Genomic DNA, 24,054 nt, shown 5'->3' with positions numbered 1-24,054 from the left:
AGTTAATATTATCCTATGGACCTGGAAATAGACTTAGCATTATTAATAAGAATAATGAATTCTTTATGTATTAAGCTTTGGATTAATCAATAGCTAGATCTCAACAAACTCTTTCATACTCTCCACAATTCTACACTAGGGTGGAAAATTTTTGTAAATATGATGTTGACTGCCTAAAATAAAGTTGGTTTCTTATTTTGAAATAATAAGTCAACTAAAAAAATCAGATTAAATATTAGTCCCTTGTTCTTAACGAAGAGGAAAAGAGTAAATTATTATGACACAAAATTTTTCGATTTTGTTGTTATAATAGGTGTGATTTAAACCACTGAGAAACATATGCTTTTCCACACAGGTGTACAACCTGCTTCCAAACATAGAACCATATGGTTATTTCTACCACGGCCTCAACCTAGATGATGGCAAGGTAAACCCTTGCATTCCTCAGAAGAATATGTTCTACAATGGTTTGTATTATATGCCTATAAACAACTATGGAGATGGAGACATCTATGATATTGTCAGGGTAAGACCACTGAAGATTTTACAAAATATTTTATCTCAATTTTAATTTTAGTATTCATAATGCCTGTTTAATTGTTTCTCACCTAATTTGAGATTTAGTTTCAGTAATTTGCTAATACAATATTCCAAACTTGTCTTATATAAAATGAGACATTATTTTTTGAGTTTTCTCTTTTCTGTTGAAAATATTTTGCTGAAATTATAAAGCTTCAGGTTAGAAGTAATAAGATAGTCACCCAATATATCACCCAAAAAATATTATGAAGAAAAAGTCAAATCAAGAGGCTAAAATATAGTCTGGATTCCATATATACCTAGGTTACAAAATAGCTATGCTGAGGGTTGTATGAAAGGATGTGTATAATAGAATCACAGTTGTATAAGAACAGGGCTATTGAATCAGACAGACATTAGCTCAAGTCCCAACTCTTCAATTTACTCAGTGTCCATAGTGTGTATGTGTGTGGGGGGTGCTTTTTCTGTTAATTAGCTAGTGTTGATTTCATGAGTAATATTGAAGAATGATGTATAACACTTAGCAAAATAGTAACACATAAAAATAATAATTATTATCATTTTTCCTATAAATTAGGAGTTTTCCCTAAGTCAAATAGAGTGGTGACACCGAATGATCCCATACTCTTGCTAGCACAGAAAATATGCTTATTTAAGATCTATTTACAATACTATAAGCCTTTTGTATGTATTACATGAAAGGAATGAACTTTCTGTTTGTTTCTTTTCTTTCTTTCTTTTTTTTCTGTTTGTTTCTTTAAAAGGACATGGGTCTGAAAGCCTTTACCAATCTCCATTACCGGAAACCAGAAATATGTTCAGAGGAGAATAATCTGCCATTCCCTAGGCCTGTCTATCTAAAAAGAGGAGAGTATGCATTGATGCAAAATGCTCCAGCTAGAAGTACATGTACGTAATCTAGAATTTTGTGTTGGGGGATATTCATAATGACTCTTAAAATTAGGTGTATTGGGGATAAAACCACAGAAAATTTGGAATTTAAGTGTGAATTTTAATGTTTTGGGCTACAACTAGATATCCTAAGGTTTAGTAAGCAGAATAAGATAGGCCAGAATTATTATTATTATTTTTCTGGCTATAGGGAATAAATAATTGTCTTTAGATATGAGAGGAATTTTATTTTTATTGGTAGAACAAAAGAAGTGTATAGGATCAAGCAGTGTGTGGTGATGTGTGAGAGGATAGTCATTATAAATGAGTATGACAGAGGAGAATGAGATCCCTTATGTGGCCATCGTACCTTTATTATATAGAGAGAACAAAGTGCAGAGTCAAAGGCAGAAGGTATTTTATTTTATTTTTTTTATTAGTTCATTATAGTTATACATATATTGGGGTTATTTTGACATAATCACATGTGCATGGAATATAATTTCTTCCACTTCAGACCCCAGTTCTGCCTATTTCCATCCCTTTCATATTGGCCATTTCTATGTATTCTTTGGAGAAGTTTTTGCTGTGTTCTTTTGCTCATTTATTAATTGGGTCATTTGGGTTTTTATTTTTTTGTGTGTGTGTGTGTTAAATTTTTTGAGTTCTTTTTATATTCTGGATATTAATCCCCTGTTGGAGAATCCCCTGTTGATTCTTGTCCTTAACTCTATTTAAATGATAAATTAAATTTATTGATTTATGTATGTTGAACCAACCTAGTATCCCTGGGATGAAACCCACTTTATCATGTTATATTATCTTCTTACTATGTTATTGAATGTAGTTTGCTAGTATTTTATCAAGGATTTTTGTATGTATGTTCATCAGACATATTGGTCTGAAGTTTTCTTTTATTGATATGTCTTTGTGTGTTTTTGGTATCAGGGTGAAACTAGTTTCATAGAATGAATTTGGCAATATTCCCTTCTTTTCAATTTCATGGCATAATTTGAGAAGTATTGGCATTAGTTCATTTTTAAAAGTCTGATACAACTCAGCTGAAAATGCAGCCAGTCCTGGGCTTTTCTTTGTTGAAAGGCTTTTAATTGCTGCTTCAAATTTATTGCTTTATATTAGTCTGTTTAGGTTTTCTATAACCTCATGGTTCAATTTGGATAAGTCATATATGCTTAGACATTTGTCAATATCTTCTGGATTTTCTAGTTTATTAAATAATTTCTAATAATCCTCCAGATTTTAGAAGGATTGGGTGATATCATTTTTCCTGTCAGATTTTGTTGATTTGGGTCTTTTCTCTCTTTTGGTTAGTCAGGCTAAAGGGTTATCAACCTTGTCTATCTATGTCAGTCTCATGTTCTGAAGGCAGATATATTTTAATTCTTGGATAGCCATAGAGCCAGTTTCAGAAATATGTGTTCCAATACCAGTCCATTTCCAGTGAGAAGGACTATAAGTACAAAACCAGGAAATAATCTTGGATGATTAATATAAGTATGCAGATTTCTAATATAGAAATATATTCAGGGAAGCAAAATAGAACAAGTTCACCATAATAGAAGTGAAATCAAAGCTGTATTTCCAATGCATCTGAGAGGACTTGAATAGCAGTCCTTAAATCCCTCTGTCCTCACATGGAGATTAGTCTAGTGATTAAAGTGGGGCTGATTCTGGAAATGGGTATTGGAAGTTTCACCTGAGGAAAATTAAGCGCCTGAAGACTTTATATAAGGATAGGTTCAATGAGTATATAAGAGGCCTTATAAATTCTAAAAGTTGAAACCACTTTGAAGTCTGGTCAAGATGTCTACTCTTACTAATGGATTAAACCATATTTAGTGATCTTTATCAGAATGTCTAAACTTTTCTTTATCTATAATTAAAATATATGGAAACCCAAAGCTATTATTTTAAATACTTTCTCTCTTAATCATTCATTTATTAATTTACTCAATAAATATTTATTGAATCTGAGTACTGAGTGTATGCTGTAAATACACTGAATTAATCTCTGCTTCTCTGGAACTTTTCTTCTAAGAGGGAAGTATTACAATTAGCAAGGTATTTACAAATACTGGGGAATAGTGCATTAAATGGAAATATATAACTTTGACTAGATGAAACCTAAATTTCTCAAGATCCTATGAAATGCTCCTAGGGGAATAATATACGGAGACCTGAAAGATAGATGATACTGTATCACAAAAAAGAGAATGATATTTCAAGTAAAAAGGGAACTACTATAAAAGATGAATTAAGAAGACCTGCTTGAGAATAGCAGAAGGTGAGCCCAAGGCAAGAGCTCAAGCCCAGCTGAAGCAAGAATGATAAGCAAACAGATTATGAAAACCTTGCAGGGCATTTGAAGAGTTTAGAATCCATTCTAATTCAATATACCATTAACAAGCTTTAAGCAGACAATGTACTATGTGTTTTTAAATGATCTCTATGGCAGCTGTGAGGAAAAGGGGATTAGGATGTAGACTGCTTAAGAGTTTATGAAATTATGTAAATGTTAGTAAATTCAGGTGAAAGACAGTGGTGGCTTTGGATTACTATAAAAAGGCAGTAGAAATTTAGAAATAAACAACTTACATGTCTATAAGTTATTTTCAAGTTGTAAATAGATGACATTTGTAGGTTGATGAGTACTGGAAAATGCAGGGTAGGTAGGGATCAAAGATAATTTTGACTTGGGTAAATGGAGAGAAGCAGAGGGATACATAATGAATTTACTTTGGGACCAGTTATGTTTCAAATGCCTGTAAAGTATCCACAAGAAATAAGTCTGGGGCTCAAGATAGAGTTTAAGTTGAAAGATGAGACTGAAGAGGCATCAGACTAAGTATTACAATTAAGTCATGTGTCAGGGTATCAATGGGGAAACAGTACATAATAGAAGACCTACAACGGAGTTGCTAGGAACAAATCAAGAATGAAGAGTTTTCATCCTTCAAAACAGACAAGAAAAACACTAGGATAAGGTATTGTGCAGGTTAACAACAGTGCTTATTCAGGAAACAACACTGTTAAAGTATGTGAGATACAGTCCACAGACCACAAAGCTGAAAACCTCTTCTTGAGAATTATAAATACTAATGTCAGAGTTTATGAAATTATGTAAATGTTAGTAAATTCAAAAAAACTGATGTGCTGTTTATGAATTTTAGCAAAGCTAATGTTAGCTAGTGGAATTGACAGGCATTGGTATGTCAGATGAGAAACTTAATTAAATCAGTAAACATTACTTTCTCTAAATTTGACTGTGGAAGAAAAATGTAGTCTTATTCTTTTTTATTTGTTATTGCTTCTAATGTAGAGGTTCAAATCTCAAAATGTTGATAGATTGAGATTTCCCTTTATCAACAATGAGTCCCAGGAGCAATATTCTGTGTTGCTTCACACTAAGTCACTCTGGGCATGTGTATTTCACATATTTTTATTCTCTCTAAATAATTCATTCTCTCTCTCTCTCTCTCTCTTTCTCTCTCTAGCTGTTGAGTTCACAGCAGATGTCAACTATGCGGAACAGGCTATAATTGAAACAGTAAGAACAAACTTTCCTGAGACATGGATATGGGATCTTGTCAGTGTTGAGTGAGTATTTAACAGTTTTCTTTGTGTATCTTTATTTCGGTTTTGTTTTTCTTTTTATTCATTAGCTTATGCTCCTGGATATTTATAACTGTACCATATTTGTAAAATATATGTTATCATTCACTTATAAATACCAATCATTTTATTTTTTTCTTTTCTTCTAGATTTTTTTCACCAAAGGTTTCTCCTCTATAAATTTCATTCAGATAGATGTAAGCTGATTCTCTTAAAAAAAAAAAAAACTAATGTGCTGTTTAAAGAATATAATCTTTCTAAGGTTAAATTTTATAGAAATCTAGTTCTCAAGATTTTTATCTAATGACCTTTCCAAGCACTACAACTCATTTTTTTAAACCTTCAATCGATATGCTTCTGCTTACTCTGCACTGAATTCAGGTTTTGGTTCAAAGAATGTGTTTTGGTAATCATCATTCCTTGCAGTTCCTCAGGTTCTGCAAATCTTTCATTCCTCATCCCTGATACCATAACCCAATGGGTGGCAAATGCCTTCTGTGTGAATGGTGATGCTGGATTTGGTATTTCATCAACAGTCTCCTTGGAAGCTTCCCAATCTTTCTTTGTTGAAATCGTTGCCCCCTTTTCAGTTGTTCAAAATGAGCAGTGTGATTTGGTCATCAATGTCTTCAGTTACCTGAATACCTGTGTAGAGGTAAGTTGTTCTCTTTTATATGGAAACCAAAATCTAACAAAACTAAAAGTTTCTTAATATTCTCCTTCAACATCAGTGTATTGTCTATACTCTCAAATGCAAAATGATACTATAAAGGAATAGATTGGTTCCACATTCCTCAAACAAAAGAATTGCCTTACCTCACAGCAATGATTTGTATAATATTTTGAGAAGAGCATTTCATAATTTTGCACATTTCCCCATATTTATCTTCTTACAAGAAGAGTCATTTGGTATCTTTTAATTTTGCTAACTTAAAACAAAGTCAGCCGGGCATGGTGGTACACCTGTAATCCCAGTGGCTTAGGAGGCTGAGGCAGGAGGATCATGAGTTCAAAGCCAGGCTCAGCAACAGCGAAACCCTGTCTCAAAACAAAATACAAAATAGTGTGTGTAGGGGTGCTGGGGATGTGGTTCAGTGGTTCAGTGTCCCTGATTTCAATGCCTGGTACCTCCACCAAAAACCAAACCAAACCAAAACAAAACAAAACAAAATCAATAAAGCTGAATTGTCATAAGAAGAAAGATGGGATAATAACATTACAGTATTTAAGTTAATGAATCACTGTCTTGGTCCTTTTTTAGGTATCTGTTCAACTAGAAGCATCTCAGAATTATGAAGCCAACATCAACACCCTGAAAAGCAATGGCAGTGAGATTATCCAGGCTGGACAGAAGAAAACATACCTCTGGACTCTCATACCTAAGAAATTGGGTCAGTAGCTATATATTCCTGCCAATCTTCCATGAGAAACAAGCCTTTTCAGTAATCTGTTTTCCTTAAATTCTCTAAATAAATATTTTTTTTTATTTTTTTCTTTCATTATTCTGCATTAAAACTCTATTCTTGGGCTGGGGTTGTGGCTTAGTGGTGGAGCACTTACCTAGCATGTGTGAGGCACTGTGTTCGAGTCTCAGCACTGCATATAAATAAATAAAATAGAGGTCCATTGACAACTAAAAAATATTTTTAAAAACTCTATTCTTATCTAATTTCTGGTTGCTAATATATAGAGCAAAATCACATTCACTTGCATTCATATATAATGTTATTAAAATACAACATAAATGTTGCTGGGTAAGTGAGTATATGCCTCTAATCCCAGTTACTTAGGAGGCTAAGGCAGAAGGATTGCAAATTCAAGGAAAATTTTAAAAAGGGGCCAAGGATGTATCTAAGAGGAAGAACACTCCTGGGTTCAATCTCCAGTTCCATCAAAAAAATTAAAATACAAAAGCACAATATAAATGTTAATTTCTATAACATGATAAGTCCACACATCATATCCTAAATAAAGATCACGTTTTCATTCATTAATGTGCCTTATTTTTTTTTTCTTTTCAACACCCATCATTTATTAAAAATGTCATTAATATAAAAATTGTTTTTCAATCACAGTGACCAATTATTGGAATTTCTTGGGCATTTCTTGGAATTTACCAAATATGTGACAAGATATCAAAGACACTGAACACTTGAGTGAGGACCAAACACTGAAAAGGCTTTTGTCTCAGGGAATGTGTTATCTGTAGCATAGGAAACTAAATTTAGAAGTATCTTGTTGAAGATAAAAGGAAGGGTGAAAGCTAAAAATCGCAGTAAAAATTCTAGATGTGATGTGCATAATACTAATTATGAGTATTTTTTTAGAGGTAGCAAGAATTTTTTTTAAATTTCCTGTCTCATATTCATTGTATTATTATTATTATAGCAGCAAAGAGTATATTTATAAGATCATTTTTGTTTGCTGATATTAATGTGCCTTGGATTATCTTTTATACAATATTTAAACTTTGTCAATTTTTTAGCCTATGCAAAGTCTTCAAAATTTTTACTTTGAAATTTATTTATAAATATTTTCATATAGGATTTTGAGATGGGTGAAACAAAATTTACATTACATTATCTTTTCATTACATTTACATTATCTTTTCCAGGCAATGGAAGAAGCCAGTTAATTTGCTCTGAATAGTAATATGATAATCATCTACTCCAAGATATGATTCAAAGATTCTAACACTTTCTCATTGTGCAAGGAGCTGATGGTAGACTTAAATTATATTTGGGAATATTTTCCAGGTAAAGTGAATATCACTGTGATTGCTGAGTCCAAACCAAACAGCGCCTGCCCAGCAACTGAGCAGCAAAATCTAAACTGGAAAGACACTGTGGTCAGAAGCTTATTAGTAGAGGTGTGTACCTGAAAACTATCAAGCTCTTTCTAATAAGAAATAGATACTGTCGAAGAGGCTAAATAAGAAAAGACATTATTCTTGAAAAGAGTTAATTGAGCAAAGTTACTTTTGATAGAAAACGGTCCATTTTAAATGAGTTAAAATACAAAAGTCTTTTTTAATTATTACCTTAACCAGGATAGTGAAACCTACAGACTTTGTAATTTGTTTTAATTCATTCCTGACTTATCATGCTTTCTATGTACCTACACTCCTCCCCTCTCTTTTTCAACTGATTCTCAAATCCAGAAGACAAATCTACTTGCCCTACACTCCTGAGCAGTTCCTGTCATCCTAAATAAAAGTTGATACCACATTTCTAAGCATGTCTCTACTCTACAAAACACTCATCTGTCTGCTGGAGATGCAGGACAGGATCAGAGGAGTTTAGAGTGTCATCCAATGACACAAGGTTGTCCTTGTTCATCCAATAAGAACAGAGTCCAAAAGAGTAGAGCTAATATACAGTGACATTTAGATATGTGTGAAGGGGACAATGAACAGATCTGAAAAGGCAGACATTACCAGCCAGGCCTAAGTGAGACAATGATATACTGCTTTCCTTTGTGGAAAGATGATGCAGACTCATTATCTTGTGTTTCCTTTTGTTTACTCTTTGATAGCCAGAAGGTGTTGAAAAGGAAATGACCCAGAGTTTCCTTATCTGTACAAAAGGTAAGAAGTTATTTTAGGTGGTGAATTAGTCCTAAAGAAAATTTATCAATGGGGTCAGTGTATTGTATAAATTTAGCAAACTATATATATATATATATATGAAGTTTTTTAGTTGACCTGTGGCATTGTTCTTCCTCAACCTGTTTTTCTTAATCTTATGTATGCTTGACTCCTTTTTATTATGATTGTCACACGGTTTTGGTCATTGAGAAATCAGGATTATGTTTACATATTACATAATATAACCTTTGCTTTTGTACTCTTAGGATTAAATAATACATAAATATATCACTAATCCTCAATTGCCTTCTTTATGGGCCTCAGGAGTACTATTTTACCTGGATAATGGTGATCTGATTTTAATATTTAACCAGAATCTTCAAGCTGTACTTTTTATATGGACTGTTTTAAATATCTTAGTCAGAAGTTTTTGCATCTTTACTTTTTACTGAAATATGGTTTAGACACTAAACTCATGCCAAATGGGTGCTACTAAAAAACACAGAAATATAGCATCTTCTGAAGATATTGTTAACTAAACTAGATCAAACCCTCGATTTAATTTCATATAACAAGCAATTTGTAAAATGAAAATAAATAATGGAATCGGTTTCTAATGTGTTTCTAAAATCTATTACTTATGAAAAGAAGTTTTCACATTATTTTTTATGGATGTTTTCTTTTTAGGTGCCAGAGCCTCTGAGGACATAGTTTTGGACCTGCCAAATGATGTAATAGAAGGCTCAGCCAGAGCCTTTGTCACTGTTGTGGGTAAATAGATTAAATTTTGTTTCATGATATTTGACAATCTTGGTTGAGGCGAATTTCCTAAAATAATAGAATGGAGAGATTTTCCTAAGCTATCAGTTAGAAGAAATTATTGTTTAGGTCTTCCCTTGTTTGTTTCCATAGGGGATCTAAAGGGATTATTATACCATTCCCAAACCATGTGCTGCCAAGAAACATTAGTTCTGTCAAATGATCAGTGGTGCTGGAATTTTCTAGTAAAAGGAGAAATCTGTTTTATAAAAGGAAAAGTTCTTGTCTATCATTAACACCTTTTGGAGAGAGAAAGATTACTGTTTATACTTCATAGGATCAGTTTCTCCAAAACAAACAAGCAAAACACACTTTCCTAACTTCCTATTTTCTCTGGTTAAAGAGATTTTCTGAAATATTTTTCACAGCAGAAATCCCTTTAATTCTATCTGTGTTGTCAGTTTTTTGTCACCATGGCTAAAATACTTAACCAAGTACAACTTAGAGGAAAAGTTTATTTGGAGCTCACAGTTTGAGAGGTTTCAGTCAATAGACCACTGATTTCATTGCTCTGGGTGAGGCAGAACATCATGGTGGAAGTTATGGTGGAAGAATTAGGCTCACTTCATGGTAGCAGAACCAGAGAGGGAAGAGGGGAAGGGAAGATATGACAAATGCATCCTGCCAGGGCACATTTCCAGGGACATACCTCCTCCATGTATGCTTCACCTGCCTACATTTACCAGTCTCTTTAAACTAACATGGACTGATTAGGTTACAGCTCATAAGCCAATCATCTTGCCTCTGAATACTCCTGTATTAATACAGGAGCTTTGGGGGATACCACATAAATAAAATAAACCATAGCACTTCTCTTCATATCCATCTACCTGGAATTACTTTATAAAATTTTCCTTGTTTCTACATTTTAAACTCAAAGTGATTTTCTAATTCCCCTATGCCTTTTTAAATATTTATTTTTTAGTTGTAGTTGGACACAATATCTTTATTTTATTTATGTATATGTGGTGCTGAGGATCAAACCCAGAGCCTTGCACGTGCTAGGCAAGCACTCTACTGATGAGCCACAATCCTAGCTCTTCCCCTATGCCTTTTTAATCTTTGGCTATTCATGCTGAGATGTCAAGAATAATTGATAGGACTTTCTGTTTTTCCTGTTTCCACAGGTGACATTCTAGGAGTTGCAAAGCAGAATCTGGATAATCTTGTCCAAGTGCCTTATGAATCTGGAGAGCAGAATATTGCCCTTCTATCTTCTAATACCTATGTCCTTGACTACCTGAAATTTACTGAACAATTAACAGAAGAATTTAAATCTAAAATTTTCTTTCTCTTATCTAATGGTAAGATGACTTAAGTAATTTCTGCCCATAGTTAGTCAAATTGATTGCTAATAACATCAAGAAGTCATAAAGCTGTAATTATACACTTGTCTGGTGGAGCAAAAGTGAACCTGAATCTAGCCAGTCTGAGTCTTAGGTATGTTTTCTCTTTGAGTTCAAAATTTGTGTGGGCATTTAGTTTCATAATTTAGTGCTGTAAAGATTCAAATTATAAATTAATGTATTTTAATGCCAAATGTTTTGACAGATTACCTTGTTTATTGTTGTTGTTAATAATAGATGTAAATTATTTATATTTCATCTCCTGGATTTGCTTTACAGTTGTGTTTAATTGTAGTATTGAGATTTGTATGTAGAAAGGGGCATCTAATGTCATATTAAGGAAGCATGTGCTATAAAGGAAAAATCCAAGAGCATAATGGCTTTGTTTTACCTTTTTTTCAGAAAGGTAAAACTAAATAAAGTAAAATCATCTTTAAGGGAAAAGTATGGATTAGTAAGCAAAATGATGAGACAGTTATTAAGCTAAGCATTTTTCCCAGGAGACTTATTTGCCATAAAAATGCATAGGAAAGAAGTTATTTATTCCCAATATGGATAGAGTATCCAACTGTGAGAAATTAAAATCAGAAGTATTCATCATTCTAGTAATTTTTGTCTAAAAAATAATTTCCTACTACATTGTATTTTAGGTTATCAAAAGCAGTTGTCTTTTAGAAACTCTGATGGTTCATATAGTTTGTTTTGGCAGTGGAATCGGAAAGGAAGCATATGGTGAGACAACAATTTTATTTTCTATAATGTAGGAATTATCTGAGGAGAGCTTAAAAGGAGGCAAGGGAAGATTGAGTTTAGTTTTTCCAGCAAAGTATATTTCAAAGTGAATTTACAGAGAAGAATCAGATAAAACCAAATTATTTGATTATTCTAATTCTCATGTGACAATTTGCCTGTAGTCTCATATAATTTGCTTAACAGCTTGATCATTTCATGACAATCTCTATACTTGTACAGTTGGTTAACTTCATGGAAAATGGCACATTCTAGTCTACATTTCTCAGCATTTCATTTAGATTTAAGAAAGTGACCCTGATGATGGCAGTTTTGTCTCCATGTACATATAATCTAACAGACTGTATAACAAGACCTTTGAACTTAAACAGGCTAAAAAGTACCTGCTCTAACTTATACAGATTGTTTTTCATAATATTTTACTAACACCAAAGTAATAGCCACTATAAATCAATATTGGTTGCCCTCAATATTAGACAAGGTGAACGCATCCATCACCCAAAGGGAACAACAGTGATGAGTTGGCTGGGGAGCTGACGTCATCATTTCTGTTTTTATCCAACTTTTGCTTTGGCCATCCACATTACAGGCTCACTGCCCTTACTTTTAAGACATTGGAGAAAATGAAAGAATATGTATTTATAGATGAAACAGTTCAAAAGCAGAGTTTAATCTGGCTTTCAAGCAAACAGAAAAGCAATGGCTGCTTTGAAAATGATGACAAGCTGTTCAACAAAAAGGTGAGGAACTAATAGCAGAGACATTCCTTGTTCCTCTGCCTACCTGTTCCTTCTCTTACCTCTGGCCTACTGTATCTGGAATAAGATCACTTGGTGGGGGGAATGTTATGCCTTCTGAAGTCTGTAGTCATAGGCCTGTGGTGTCCTGGTCAACAGCATGGTTCCTGTTGTATGCACGTTTAACCATAGCCAGGATACAACTCTTCCCAAATTTTGCATACATTATTAAGTCCTTAGTCCTTCTATTGTCAATCCTTTGCTGTAAACAAATTGAAAAGAGGATAGAGAGGAAGACAAGAAAACTTAGAGAGCAAATCTCAATAAATTTGGAGCCAAAGAATATTTTAAAGGAAAGGGAGAGCTTTGAGAGTATGAGAAATGTAAATTTGTACCTATTCATGGGATCAAGAAATCTCAGGGGACAGTGTTGAGTAATTATCATTGTTTCAACGAGGAAGACTATTCTAATACCCTCTCAAGGAAGTATGAATTGGTCAAATACCTATAATGTAAATGAGGTGAAGTGTGTCCTTGGCAGGACTCACTTTTTTCCCTTTCCTGCCCACATTTAGGTAAATCACTAAGCAATCTTCCTTCCTTCATTTTTCTGTTCTTTGAAGATAGCTATCCATCTCTTCCCCATCATGTGTCTCTTCTAAACTTTGTTTCCCTTTGGATGCTTGAAATCTCCTACCCTGATATGTTAGCATAACCTAATAGCTCCTAAAAAAATTTCCTGGGCTTTTGATCTGTAACATTACTAATAACCACTCTTACTTTTGGAGGACTATAAATTTAATCATTACAAAATATGGATGAATAGTAACTCCTTATGAAATAGGACAGAAGAGTCTGGACACCCAATGAATTTTCAGGAAGCAGGTTTATTGGCTGTAGCTGGCAGGTCAAGAGTATGACTCATGCCTGAATTCTCCTCTAGACCAAGAGTCTAGAAATTCTTGGAACTTTATACCTGTTGAATCCCAACACAAAGATAAGGCCACCAACTCTAATTTTTAATCAATTTAAAGCAAGCTTGTATTTGTGTACACAAAGGGAGCTGATCAGCAGCTGTCTTCCCTAACACAGGCTGGAAACCAGCCCCCAGCTCTCCAGGAACCAGGTTTTATATCACAAAAAGTTGCAAAGGTAGGTGCTTGAGAACTTACAGATAACAGGATTTTGACAAACATAATATAAAGACAGATAGTAGGTTAATGATCTACAAGGCATGCTATTTCAAGGTAGGGAGTAAATTCAGATCCCAACATCAGAATTTATGAGGCACTGCTGAGGTTTCAGAAAGATCTGTTATCTGGTCAGGGGGAGCCAGGATTTATGAGGCACCACTAAGGTTTTATAGAGAGGGTTGTTTCCTGGGCAGGGAAAACCAGGCATTGGTGAGTTCAAGGCATGGGCAGGAATTCCAAACAAGTTTAGAAATTGCAGTAATTTATAGTAAAAGAGAAATTAACTTTTCAGGATTTTGTGACGAGATGGCTCCCAATCTTAAACTGGAATTAGGCCGGGTTCATCAATACCCAGTTCAAAATTCTTTGAACTTTATACATTGGTGTTTTACATTTTTGTGGAAGTCTGCATAAAATAACTTTTTTATTTTGAGTTCTCAGAAAGTACTCTTTAGGCCAGACAGAGGTTTTAAAGTTTTTACCAAGAAAACAGAGAAATATACTTTTGTGTCACAAGCTAGACTCTAACTTTGTCATACCTTTTGTGTGCAAACCTGGCTTTTTACAAGAAAGAGGAAGCTTCAAACCACAATTCCCTTTACAGACATTTTGCTGATACTATTTGTAAAAATCTTTCTGACAAAAGTAGAAGCTTAATTATGGTCAGGGTCTTTGGGTGGGGGTACCTGGTCTACTTCACTTAATGGCATTTAACTTCTTCTTCTTTTTTTTTTTTTAAATGGTGCTTGGAATTGAACCCAAGGCACTGTGCACGAAAGACAAGCACTCTACCAACTGAGCTATATTCTCAACCTGGTATTTAACTTTAATACAGTTTATTTTATATTACCGTCTTTAAGTTACTCCAAGACCCTTAGGAGAAGAGTTATTGTTTCTATATAGAAAAATCAATGACTTTTTAGTGTTCTCTTTTAAACCACCTTCTCCACATCTTTCTTCTTATTGGATGTGCTACTGATCACTGCTTCTGTTTGTGTGATCTTACCCAATCCATTCTCTATGCAATATAGCTGGCCCTCTGTATCCAAGAGCTCCACATGTGTGGATTCAACCAGCCTAGGATTAAAAGTCTTTGGAGCAGGATGAAGGATTACTTCTGTATTGAACATGTACTAACTTTTTCCCATGTCATTATTCCCCAAACAATATAAGAGCTATTTATAGCAATATAGAGCTATTTAGTATAGCAATTATATCATATTAGGTATTGTAGATATTTTAGAGATGATTTACATTATACAGAACCTGGGCATCCAGGGTTTTTTTTTTGTTGTTGTTGTTGTTGTTGTTGTTGTTGTTGTTGTTTTGGTATCTGCAGTGCATCCTGGAACCAATTCCCCATGGATACATAGGGATGACTGCAATTAAGTGTGTGTGTGTGTGGGGGGGGGGGTAGATTATGAGAAAGAAAGATGCAAGAGAAAAATAAAAACGTGGCAGAAGAATGGTGATACCACTTAAGTATAATTTAAATGTACTGCTAATCACATCTTACTTTGGTGTCCACTCTGTGCTATTATTTGCACCTTGAAAACTTTGTTCTTCAGAAATATTACTTTTCTGAAGAAAAAAATATTTCTTTTTTTCTTAGATAAAATGAGAGTTTTGTATTAGATCATTGGAACTCAAATGCTAGTCTGAATGCTATTTGCATCAGAATGACTACAATACCCATTACAACTTATTTCCATGAGCACCCATTACAATTCATATTTCTGAGTTTTTTTAATTATAATCTCTTGTGTGGATGCTAGCTTATTTAAAGCTTGAGTTTCTTAGGGAACTTTTATACACAGTGAATTGCAAATTACTTGATTTATAGTTTTTTGATTTTTTTTAGTTTTACATTGTAAGACTCTACCTGATAACTGTTACCTCCTAATAATTTTGCATAGAGTTTTCAGTGACTTTCTGTTTTACCCTATTACAAATTCTTTATTTGCTCTTTTCAAATTAATACCAAATAGTGTCAAATAGAGTCATATGAGTTTCTTGGAATTCCTGCTTAATACCAGGCCACATAAATATCAGATATGCATTAAATATATTTAAAATTGTTAAGTTTTATTTAATCATTACATTGGATCTTAATTGATTCCTGTTCAGATAGAATGGATATTAATTAGCAAGTTTAAAGTTTTTACATGTTTTGGTTTGAGGTTATAGCTTAGTGGTAGAACACTTGCCTAGCATATGAACCCTTGGGTTTGATCACCAGCATTGTGCGTGCATGCACACATGCACACACACACACACACACACACACAATTGCATGTGTTCAAGTATTTTATGAAAAAAGGATATTTGTGATATTTGTCCTGGTATTTCTTTCCACTTAGTTTCACTGCAGAAGAATAGCTGGTTTTTGGTTGTCTACTGTCTATGTGACTCACTGTTGTCCTTTTTAGGGTGGCGATGAAGAGGACATTTTATTCACTGCATATATCGTTGGAGCGCTCCTTGAAGCTGGGCTCAGTTCCACTGTATGAATTCCCATCAACTTCCAGTTTCAGCATCTGAATGCACATTAAATAGACTCTAGATTAAGAGTGGTTCAAAATTCTTGGAGGGAAACTGCCATATTCTTATTACCTAAATTTTGTTTCTCACATAGTAATAATAACATTACAAATGTATTTCAGTGATACTTTTGAAGTATATTACTTTTAAGTATATATGAATGAGTTTATATGCAAAATATTTTTCAAAGATTACACACATATTATATATCATAATATATAATAATTTATATATAATGAACAATGACTAGTTTAAATATCCAGCAAGCTTATACAATGTTGAGAATCATTTTAAAATATGTTTTTCCTCACTAGTTTCCTGTTCTGCGCAATGCGCTCTTTTGCCTAGAGGAGGCATTGGAAAGCAGTGTCTCTAATGGCTATACCCAGGCAATCCTAGCTTACGCTTTTGCATTAGCTGGAAAAGAAGAGAAAGTGGAAGCCTTATTCCAGATCCTGGATCAATCTTCTATAAAAACAAGTAAGTAATAACATTCAATTTTGCTCTAGGAGATGATCTTTAAAACAACATGATGTAACTTAATACACAATCATTTCCTAACCCTGTCTTCACTAGAATGTTCCTACTCCTCTTAAGAAATCCAACTGTTTCCCTTTTTCTTTAAAGAATACTGTGTGTTTTAGATTCCCCTCTTTCTCTTTTCTGTTAGATTCCTCTCAAATGAGTATAGTAATGTATACCAGGCACAGAAACCATGTTATATACAGTATCTTCTTCTGTTTTATTTTGGTTTTGGTTTAGTTTTAGCAGTTCTTGAGAGGAAACCCAGGGCCCCATGCATGCTTGGCTAGTAATGTACCACTGAAATACATCAATAATCCATACTTATGAAACTTAAGCACATACCACTTTTGCCCTTACATAGTTGCTCTTTGGAGTTATATTATTTTTCTAGAGCTAGTAAACAAAAGACCACAGTGACTTAAACAACATAAAATTATTTACTCACAGTTCTGAAGAGCAGAAGTCTAAGATGAAAAAGTCAATAGGTATATTTTTTTTACTTTAACTGGGCATCTCCTCCCTGTCTTCACTTGGTTTTTCCTTTGAGTATAAGAATTCCTGGAGTTCCTTCTATGTCTCCAAATTTCTTATAAGAACATCAGATTAAATTTAATCCCACCCTAATGAACTCATTTGAACTTTATCTCTTCAAAGATCTCATATTCAATCACATTCTGAGGTCCCAGGAGTTAAAACTTCAGTAGACGAATTTTAAGGAGGCATAACTCAACTCTTAACAGAGTCTAAAAATGGAATTCCCCCCCTCCTTATCTATAAGTTCATAGGAACTTGTTTTTCAGACTATGTGAAAATTCATCCTTTTTCTCAGATAATATGATATATTGGGAAAGAGAAAAGAAACCCAACACAGAAGAATCCCCATCCTATACTCCTTGGGCACTTTCTGGGGACAATGAGAAGACTTGCTATGTGCTGTTGGCTGTCATTTCCTGGAAAACTCAGGACCTCAGCTATGCTAGTAAGATTGTGCAGTGGCTGGCTCAACAGATGAACTCCCATGGTAGCTTCTCTTCCAGCCAGGTGATTGATGGGGGCCTGCCATTTACAACAAAAATGCAGAAGATGATATGCCATAAGAATCTAGATAGCAAAGATATTCACCAAAATTTATCTTCTAAGATGAAGAACATTAGATAATATATAAATCATCTTAGTCAACAATTATTTATGGGACAGTTATTGTACATCAGATACTCTATTAGGAAGTCTGTATAAACAAATGAATAAGATGAGGCTCCATATGTAGGAATTTACACTAGTTTACAGCTCCAATTTAAACAGTAAAAGTAGAATGCACATCTAGAAATAATTTCTACTACAAGCATCAGAATCTCAGTACATTAGATATCTGATGACCCTGTAGTCAAAGTATATACCTATGAAGAAAAAAGATTTCTTTCTAATTCTGTGCTCTAAACATTGAAAAAAAGTAAATGATAAGAGTGGATAACAGGAGAAATCCATAACCATAAAAATAATGATTTCTTTCTTTCCCTAGTGGAAAAAAATGAAACTTCAAGGAAATATGATTTATTTATACACGAAAAATGTTCATTTCCCTCCTATTTTAGTCTCAGTGTGTCATTAAAACCTTAGGCAGAGATTATATGTATAAATAAAATTATATCTATTATATTAAATATCATTTAAAACCTTTTAGAAAACTAAAATCAAATTAAGTTTTCTTGAAGACTGTCAAATGGCAACTACTTATACAAGTAAATATATTTTTTATTGTTCAGGATATTGCTTCTTGATGTTCTGTTGACTGTTTTAGGGATATTTATATGAATTGATTGAAGATTTACAAATGATGACTAATATTGCCTCATAACAGAACTTGGGTTATTGCTTGTACTATTTCTGTGCAGGACACCATAGTCTGCCTTCTTGCCATAACTCGCTACATGAAATTAACCTTCTCTAGTGATCAAAACACCGTCACCTTTAGAAGTGAACAATCCAATGAGATTTTCCAGATCAACAATGATAACCGCCTCCTGGTTCAACATTTAGAACTAACAAAAGCACATGGACAATACACAGTAGATGTGGAAGGACACGGCTGCACATTTATCCAGGTAATAGAAATCAACCTAAGACGACATAGAAAAATGTTTACGAGTGAACTGGCATCAGACCAATTGTCCAATTGTATATGAAGGGTTATTTTGCCATTTTGTATTGTTCTGTGATATCTCTATTCTTGCTCTCATACATGTTTTCTAATTAATAGCAGAAAATAGAAATTATTTTATGAAGAATTACTCACTTATTTTTATGAGTTCATTTTAGCTATATATATACTATTAGGGTTCATTTTGACATGATTATAAAACCAAAGAATATAATTTGCTCTAATTAAGTTTCTAGTACTCAATACATTGTAATGGTTCCAATTTTCACTCTTCCAATGATGTAAACCCAACTCCAGTTTCCAATCATGTAAAAGATGCTGTGACATATTAATAAAAAATATATAACAGTTTGTCTTAGTATGTATGTGCATGTCAGTAAGTTCTCTGGGAGGCATACTGTGGAATAAATATTCAGAATTTATCTTTATTTAACTAAATTGTTAATTATTAATCTTTATTTTAACTAAAATATATCAGCAGTCTCTACATGCATCTAGAGACTCACCCAGGTTCATAAACAGTGGTGTCATCTAGCTTTCTAGTTTTGTTAGTCTTTTGGCTATGAGAAGCAAATATATTGTAATTTAAATTTGCCTTTATTTGATTATTTATGGTTATGAATATTTCTTTTTTATTTTTTTGGTTCTTTTTAGTGTACTTACTGTTAAGTCTAGCTGGCTAGCAAAAGTTTCTTGAGGAATATTGTCATTAGAAAGTATCCTATCTTCAATAAATTTTGTTGTTAAAAATTTTATGTCTGGGGGCTGCAGCTGTAGCTCAATGGTAGAGCATTTGCTTAGCATGTGTGAGGCACTGGGTTCGATCCTTAGCACCACATAAAAATAAATAAATAAAATAAAAGATCCATCTACAATTACAAAATATTTTTTAAAATTCTATGTCTGATGAAAACTAAACCTGATTCCTTGATGATAAGTATATAAAATGCATTAATAATAGGCTTAGAGAACAGTTCCTTCCATTCTTAATACAGGATGAATTTTTTCATGATATGTCATCCTTTCTAGGCAACCCTCAAGTATAATGTGCCACTCCCTAAGGAAGCTTCTGGATTTTCCCTTTCCTTGGACATAGTAAAGAATAACTCCTCAGATATATTCCAGGCTAATTTTGACCTTACAGTGACCTTCAAGTAAGTGTTGCATTTTGATGTCAGCTCCCAGGTTGGAGAGAAATATATAAAAAATAATTAAACAGAAGAGAAATAACAAAATATCAATGATGCTAGCTGTGATAAGTTCACCTGGTGGTGGTGGTGATAGTTCTGCAGCACACTCACTTGCCAGCTTTGTGTACAGACACCACCATTTAGTACATCTTTAGCTAAATCAGAGCTAAGATTATGCGAGTACTCTGTGCAAATATAAATGGGATATTTCACCATGCTGATATTAACAGCAATGCTTTTATTTCTTTGGTGTGTGTGTGTGTGTGTGTGTGTAATTACTTTTAGTTTGGTACAATGGATACAGTGTATTTTCTTCTCAAGACAGGTATAGGTGGCCCTACAGTGGAAATTCCACAAATTTTATTTTATACCTAGAAGAGCCAAATATTAGATTTCTACTTTTTAGAATGGAAAAAAGTCATCTTGAATTCAAATATGATTTATAGACACTAGAGAGTTTTATCATAAGTTAATGTCAAGAAAAATTATTTGGGGAGAGTGTACCTAGGATTTCTAAATGAAAAATCTCTTGAACACCACAATCATGGACTAAATACATTGTGGAACTCTTAACTTTATGTCCCATTAATGCTTTCCAGAGGCAGAAACAGGTCTAGAAAATGTGAGGGCATATGTGTACCAGAATACTGTTCTTTAAACTAAGATCTCTTCTACATGTTGTGCCGATCTAAGGTTAGCATGAGTATATGTAATATAAGTGTATAAGCTTTACTTATAAGTTTTGACATTGAGATCTCAGGTGAACTTAAGAGCAGTATTTGGGGAGAGTTTAGATCTAGATACTTTTTTATAGTTCTAGCTTATGTTGGTTTGTATCATCTCATCTATTATCACTCTGGTTGTACCAATTTTCAGATGTTTGAGGATACATTTTCTAAGGTCTTTCTTCTTTAGCTTTTGCCTTTCCTCCAGACTTTTAGCCTATCAGTATTTATCTATCTTCCCCCTTTACTACGAATTAAGTCACATTTCTAAACTGATGTCTAAACTAATGTTGTCATTGTTTTTAAATTTAAGATATACCGGAATTTACAATAACTCCATTATGGTCCTTGTGGATGTAAAGATGCTATCAGGATTTACTCCCATCCTGACATCCATTCAAGAGGTAAACAGTTGAAATACAATCTTTTGGTACAGAGAAAATGATCCTTGTAAATAGATGAAATAAACCATTGGTTAGCAAACAAATCCATGTAATTTTTAACTTAAACATCCTCTTTAGAGTCCACATTTGTATTTTTGCTGTAACATAACTAGAGGGATGATGTTTTCAATTTGGAGCAATTCACAGTCATTTCCCCTCATGGCTCATAGTATATTTGTTTGGTTCCTATGTGTGCTTATATAAACTCCTCATAAATAATAACCTGACAAAATAACAATATGAACATACAATTTGGGAATGATTCCCTCTGTGTTCTAATATCTAACTCATCTTCCCTGCCACTTTCTTCTAAGCTTGAGAACAATGTCCAAGTAATGAAGACTGAAGTAAAAAATGACCATGTTCTTTTCTACATGGAAAATGTAAGTTCACAATATTTTTTTTGTTTCATGCCTTTTTTTGTTGTGTCTTCTGAAAGATTATTGGGTGTTTCTTTTTCATATAGACATAAATTAGAGAGTTTACAAAAAATATGAGATATTAAATATCCTGTCCTACTGATCCTCTTCTCCCTGTTAACTGTAAAGTTGTTTCATTCAAGCCTTGGTTACCTGAATAGGTAGTTCTCAAGTTTAGAATCTTCACCTCCCCATTTTTCATTCCCAACAACATCTCACATAGTCTGGTTACTGAGTAGAAATATATTTTACTCAGATTTTTCACCACAGTAACTAAAAGATCCGGCTGGAACAATTTTAAAGGAGGTTCACTGTTTCAGAGGTCTAAGTCCTTGGAGAGCTGACTCCATCCCTCAGGGCTCAAGGTGAGGCAGAACATCATGGTGGAAAAATGTGGCAGGTGGAAGCAGCTTACATGGTGATAAGGAGGTAGAGAGATAGTCCACTCACCAAATATATATATATATATATATATATATATATATATATATATATATATATACCGAAAGCCATGTCACAATTCCCACTTCCTCCACCCACACCCTACCATGTCAGTTACCAATCAGTTAATCTCTATTGGGGGATTAATTCATTGAATGGGTTAAGAATCTTATAACCCAATCATTTTTCCTCTGAACCTTCCTGCATTGTCTCACACCTGAGCTTTTGGGAGATACTCCACAACCAAAACATAACAAGATATAGTTATTTCATCATTTGATTTCAATTCCAATGAAAGTGGAGATAATTTTTTAAATTCATTGAAATTGTATATATTTAAGGTGTACAGTGTGATGTTTCATATGTATTTGCTTAGTGAACTGAAGGTTATGATCAAATTAATTAACACAATATCTCTTTATATAATTACCTTTTTGTGAAGATAACACTTAAGATCTATTAGCAAATTTTGAGTATACAGCAGAGTATTATTGACTATTGATCTCATACTTTAGATCTTTATAACTTATTCATTCTATATAACTGAAACTTAGTACCCTTTGATTCCCTGACAACTACCATTCTGCTTTCTGCATCTGGGAATTTAACTTTTTATATTTTACTTCTAAGTAAGATCATGCAGTATTATTTTCTTTATATGATTTATTTCACTTCGCATAATTTCCTTCAAGTTCATCAGTGTTGTCAAAATTGAAGATTTCCTTCCTTTCTAAGGCTAAATAATTTTCAATTTTGCATATGTACCATGGTTTCTTCATCCCTATCTGTTCATAAACAGGTTATTTCATATCTTGGTAATTGTGAACAATGCTGCATTGAACATGGGAGTGCAAATCTCTCTTCAATATAATAATCCAATTTCTTTTGAATGCATACTCAGAAGTGGGATTGCTGAATCATATAGTAGTTCTACTTTAACTTATTTAAAGAAACTTCAAATTATGTCATGAATTTTAGAAACAACCTTTCTATGTACACATCACTGCCACTCACATGAATATTCCTCTAACATTTTCAATTAAATTGCTTGCACCTCAATATAAACAATGGAACTGAAGGTGGTATACACTTTAACAATAGCTAGCTCATTGTTTTTGCTATTATGCAAGATAATGATCACACTAGATGTCTTTAATTGAGTAAATCATGAACAGCCTAGTGTTAAATTTCTAAGTAGTTTCTTTTTCAGACCTGTTAAGATGTATTTATCATTGTTTCTTTCTAGGTTCCTGGTATAGTAAAAAGTTTTACTTTTTCTGTTGAGCAAAGCAACCTCGTATATAACATTCAACCTGCACCTGTCATGGTTTATAATTATTATGAAAAAGGTAGGAAATCTAACATTCTATGAGCTATGGGAGCTTTCCAAAGTCATCCTCTGTCTTGAAAAACTAAACAATGGATGGTTTTACATTGTATGATGATTATTATTACTCTGTGATATATTCCTGATTAGCCTATTTTCCAGTTACTGGAGTTTTTCAACAATTTATTTGTGATATAATGTGAAAAGGCTCCCCTTTAACTTGAAATATAAACCATGCTAAGATTCTAAGTCTTTCTTGTTTTTGTCATTGTTGTTGATTCCAAGACTTACCCTTTCTTACTACCTTACTCACTTATGGGGGAGAGTGAACAATATTCTCAAGTGTTATAGGAGAATTTCAGTAGCTTATGTGCCAGAACAGTTCCTAATATGTTGAAGAAACCATAAAACCCTTCCCTGAAAGGTTGATACTATTAGTTTCTTGTTAAATGGCATATGAAGTTTGTCAAAAAGTATTTTAACTCTGTCTCTGTCATTTGCAAATTGAATGCATTCTATCAAGTAACTTAAATTTTAGCAGAATATTTATGGATTTCTAAAATGGAGAAGTGACTGCTTCCCTTGAAAATTTATTGAAAGATTAAATATAACATTTTTATATTGTCTGACATAGTCTGATTATGGACAGTTGGAGAGTCAATACGGATGGATATTCCCTTTATTTTTCAGATGAATATGCCTTTAATTCTTACAACATCAATAACATTCCAGTTCCCCAATGAATCAAAGGTAAGGAAATTACCAGTATTATAGACTTGAAAGCATTCCT

The 24,054-nt window shown here is 33.3% G+C and overlaps 1 protein-coding gene across 1 annotated transcript in view; it reads left to right on the top strand.

Moving 5' to 3' along the window:
* Positions 1-24,007, top strand: part of LOC308658473 (ovostatin homolog 2-like) — a gene marked incomplete at both ends in the record, with an annotated part of 46,343 nt that extends 22,336 nt beyond the window's left edge. The window contains 20 exons of the mRNA XM_081311185.1: positions 356-526; positions 1,305-1,449; positions 4,947-5,049; positions 5,491-5,719; positions 6,326-6,455; positions 7,821-7,933; positions 8,599-8,650; positions 9,338-9,421; positions 10,597-10,773; positions 11,466-11,547; positions 12,155-12,305; positions 15,925-15,999; positions 16,351-16,516; positions 17,391-17,602; positions 18,454-18,663; positions 19,749-19,873; positions 20,948-21,038; positions 21,392-21,460; positions 23,184-23,286; positions 23,955-24,007. Of these exons, the coding sequence (XP_081167311.1) occupies positions 356-526; positions 1,305-1,449; positions 4,947-5,049; positions 5,491-5,719; positions 6,326-6,455; positions 7,821-7,933; positions 8,599-8,650; positions 9,338-9,421; positions 10,597-10,773; positions 11,466-11,547; positions 12,155-12,305; positions 15,925-15,999; positions 16,351-16,516; positions 17,391-17,602; positions 18,454-18,663; positions 19,749-19,873; positions 20,948-21,038; positions 21,392-21,460; positions 23,184-23,286; positions 23,955-24,007 (2,541 nt within the window). The remainder of the gene's footprint in view (positions 1-355; positions 527-1,304; positions 1,450-4,946; positions 5,050-5,490; positions 5,720-6,325; positions 6,456-7,820; positions 7,934-8,598; positions 8,651-9,337; positions 9,422-10,596; positions 10,774-11,465; positions 11,548-12,154; positions 12,306-15,924; positions 16,000-16,350; positions 16,517-17,390; positions 17,603-18,453; positions 18,664-19,748; positions 19,874-20,947; positions 21,039-21,391; positions 21,461-23,183; positions 23,287-23,954) is intronic.
* Positions 24,008-24,054: the final 47 nt, after the last annotated feature.

The sequence above is a fragment of the Spermophilus citellus genome (assembly GCF_964194105.1).
Source record: "Spermophilus citellus genome assembly, chromosome: 10".
In the NCBI taxonomy this organism is placed as follows: Eukaryota; Metazoa; Chordata; class Mammalia; order Rodentia; family Sciuridae; genus Spermophilus; species Spermophilus citellus.
The sequence above is the reverse complement of the archived record's forward strand: the minus strand, read 5'-3'. Positions and strand labels throughout refer to the sequence as shown.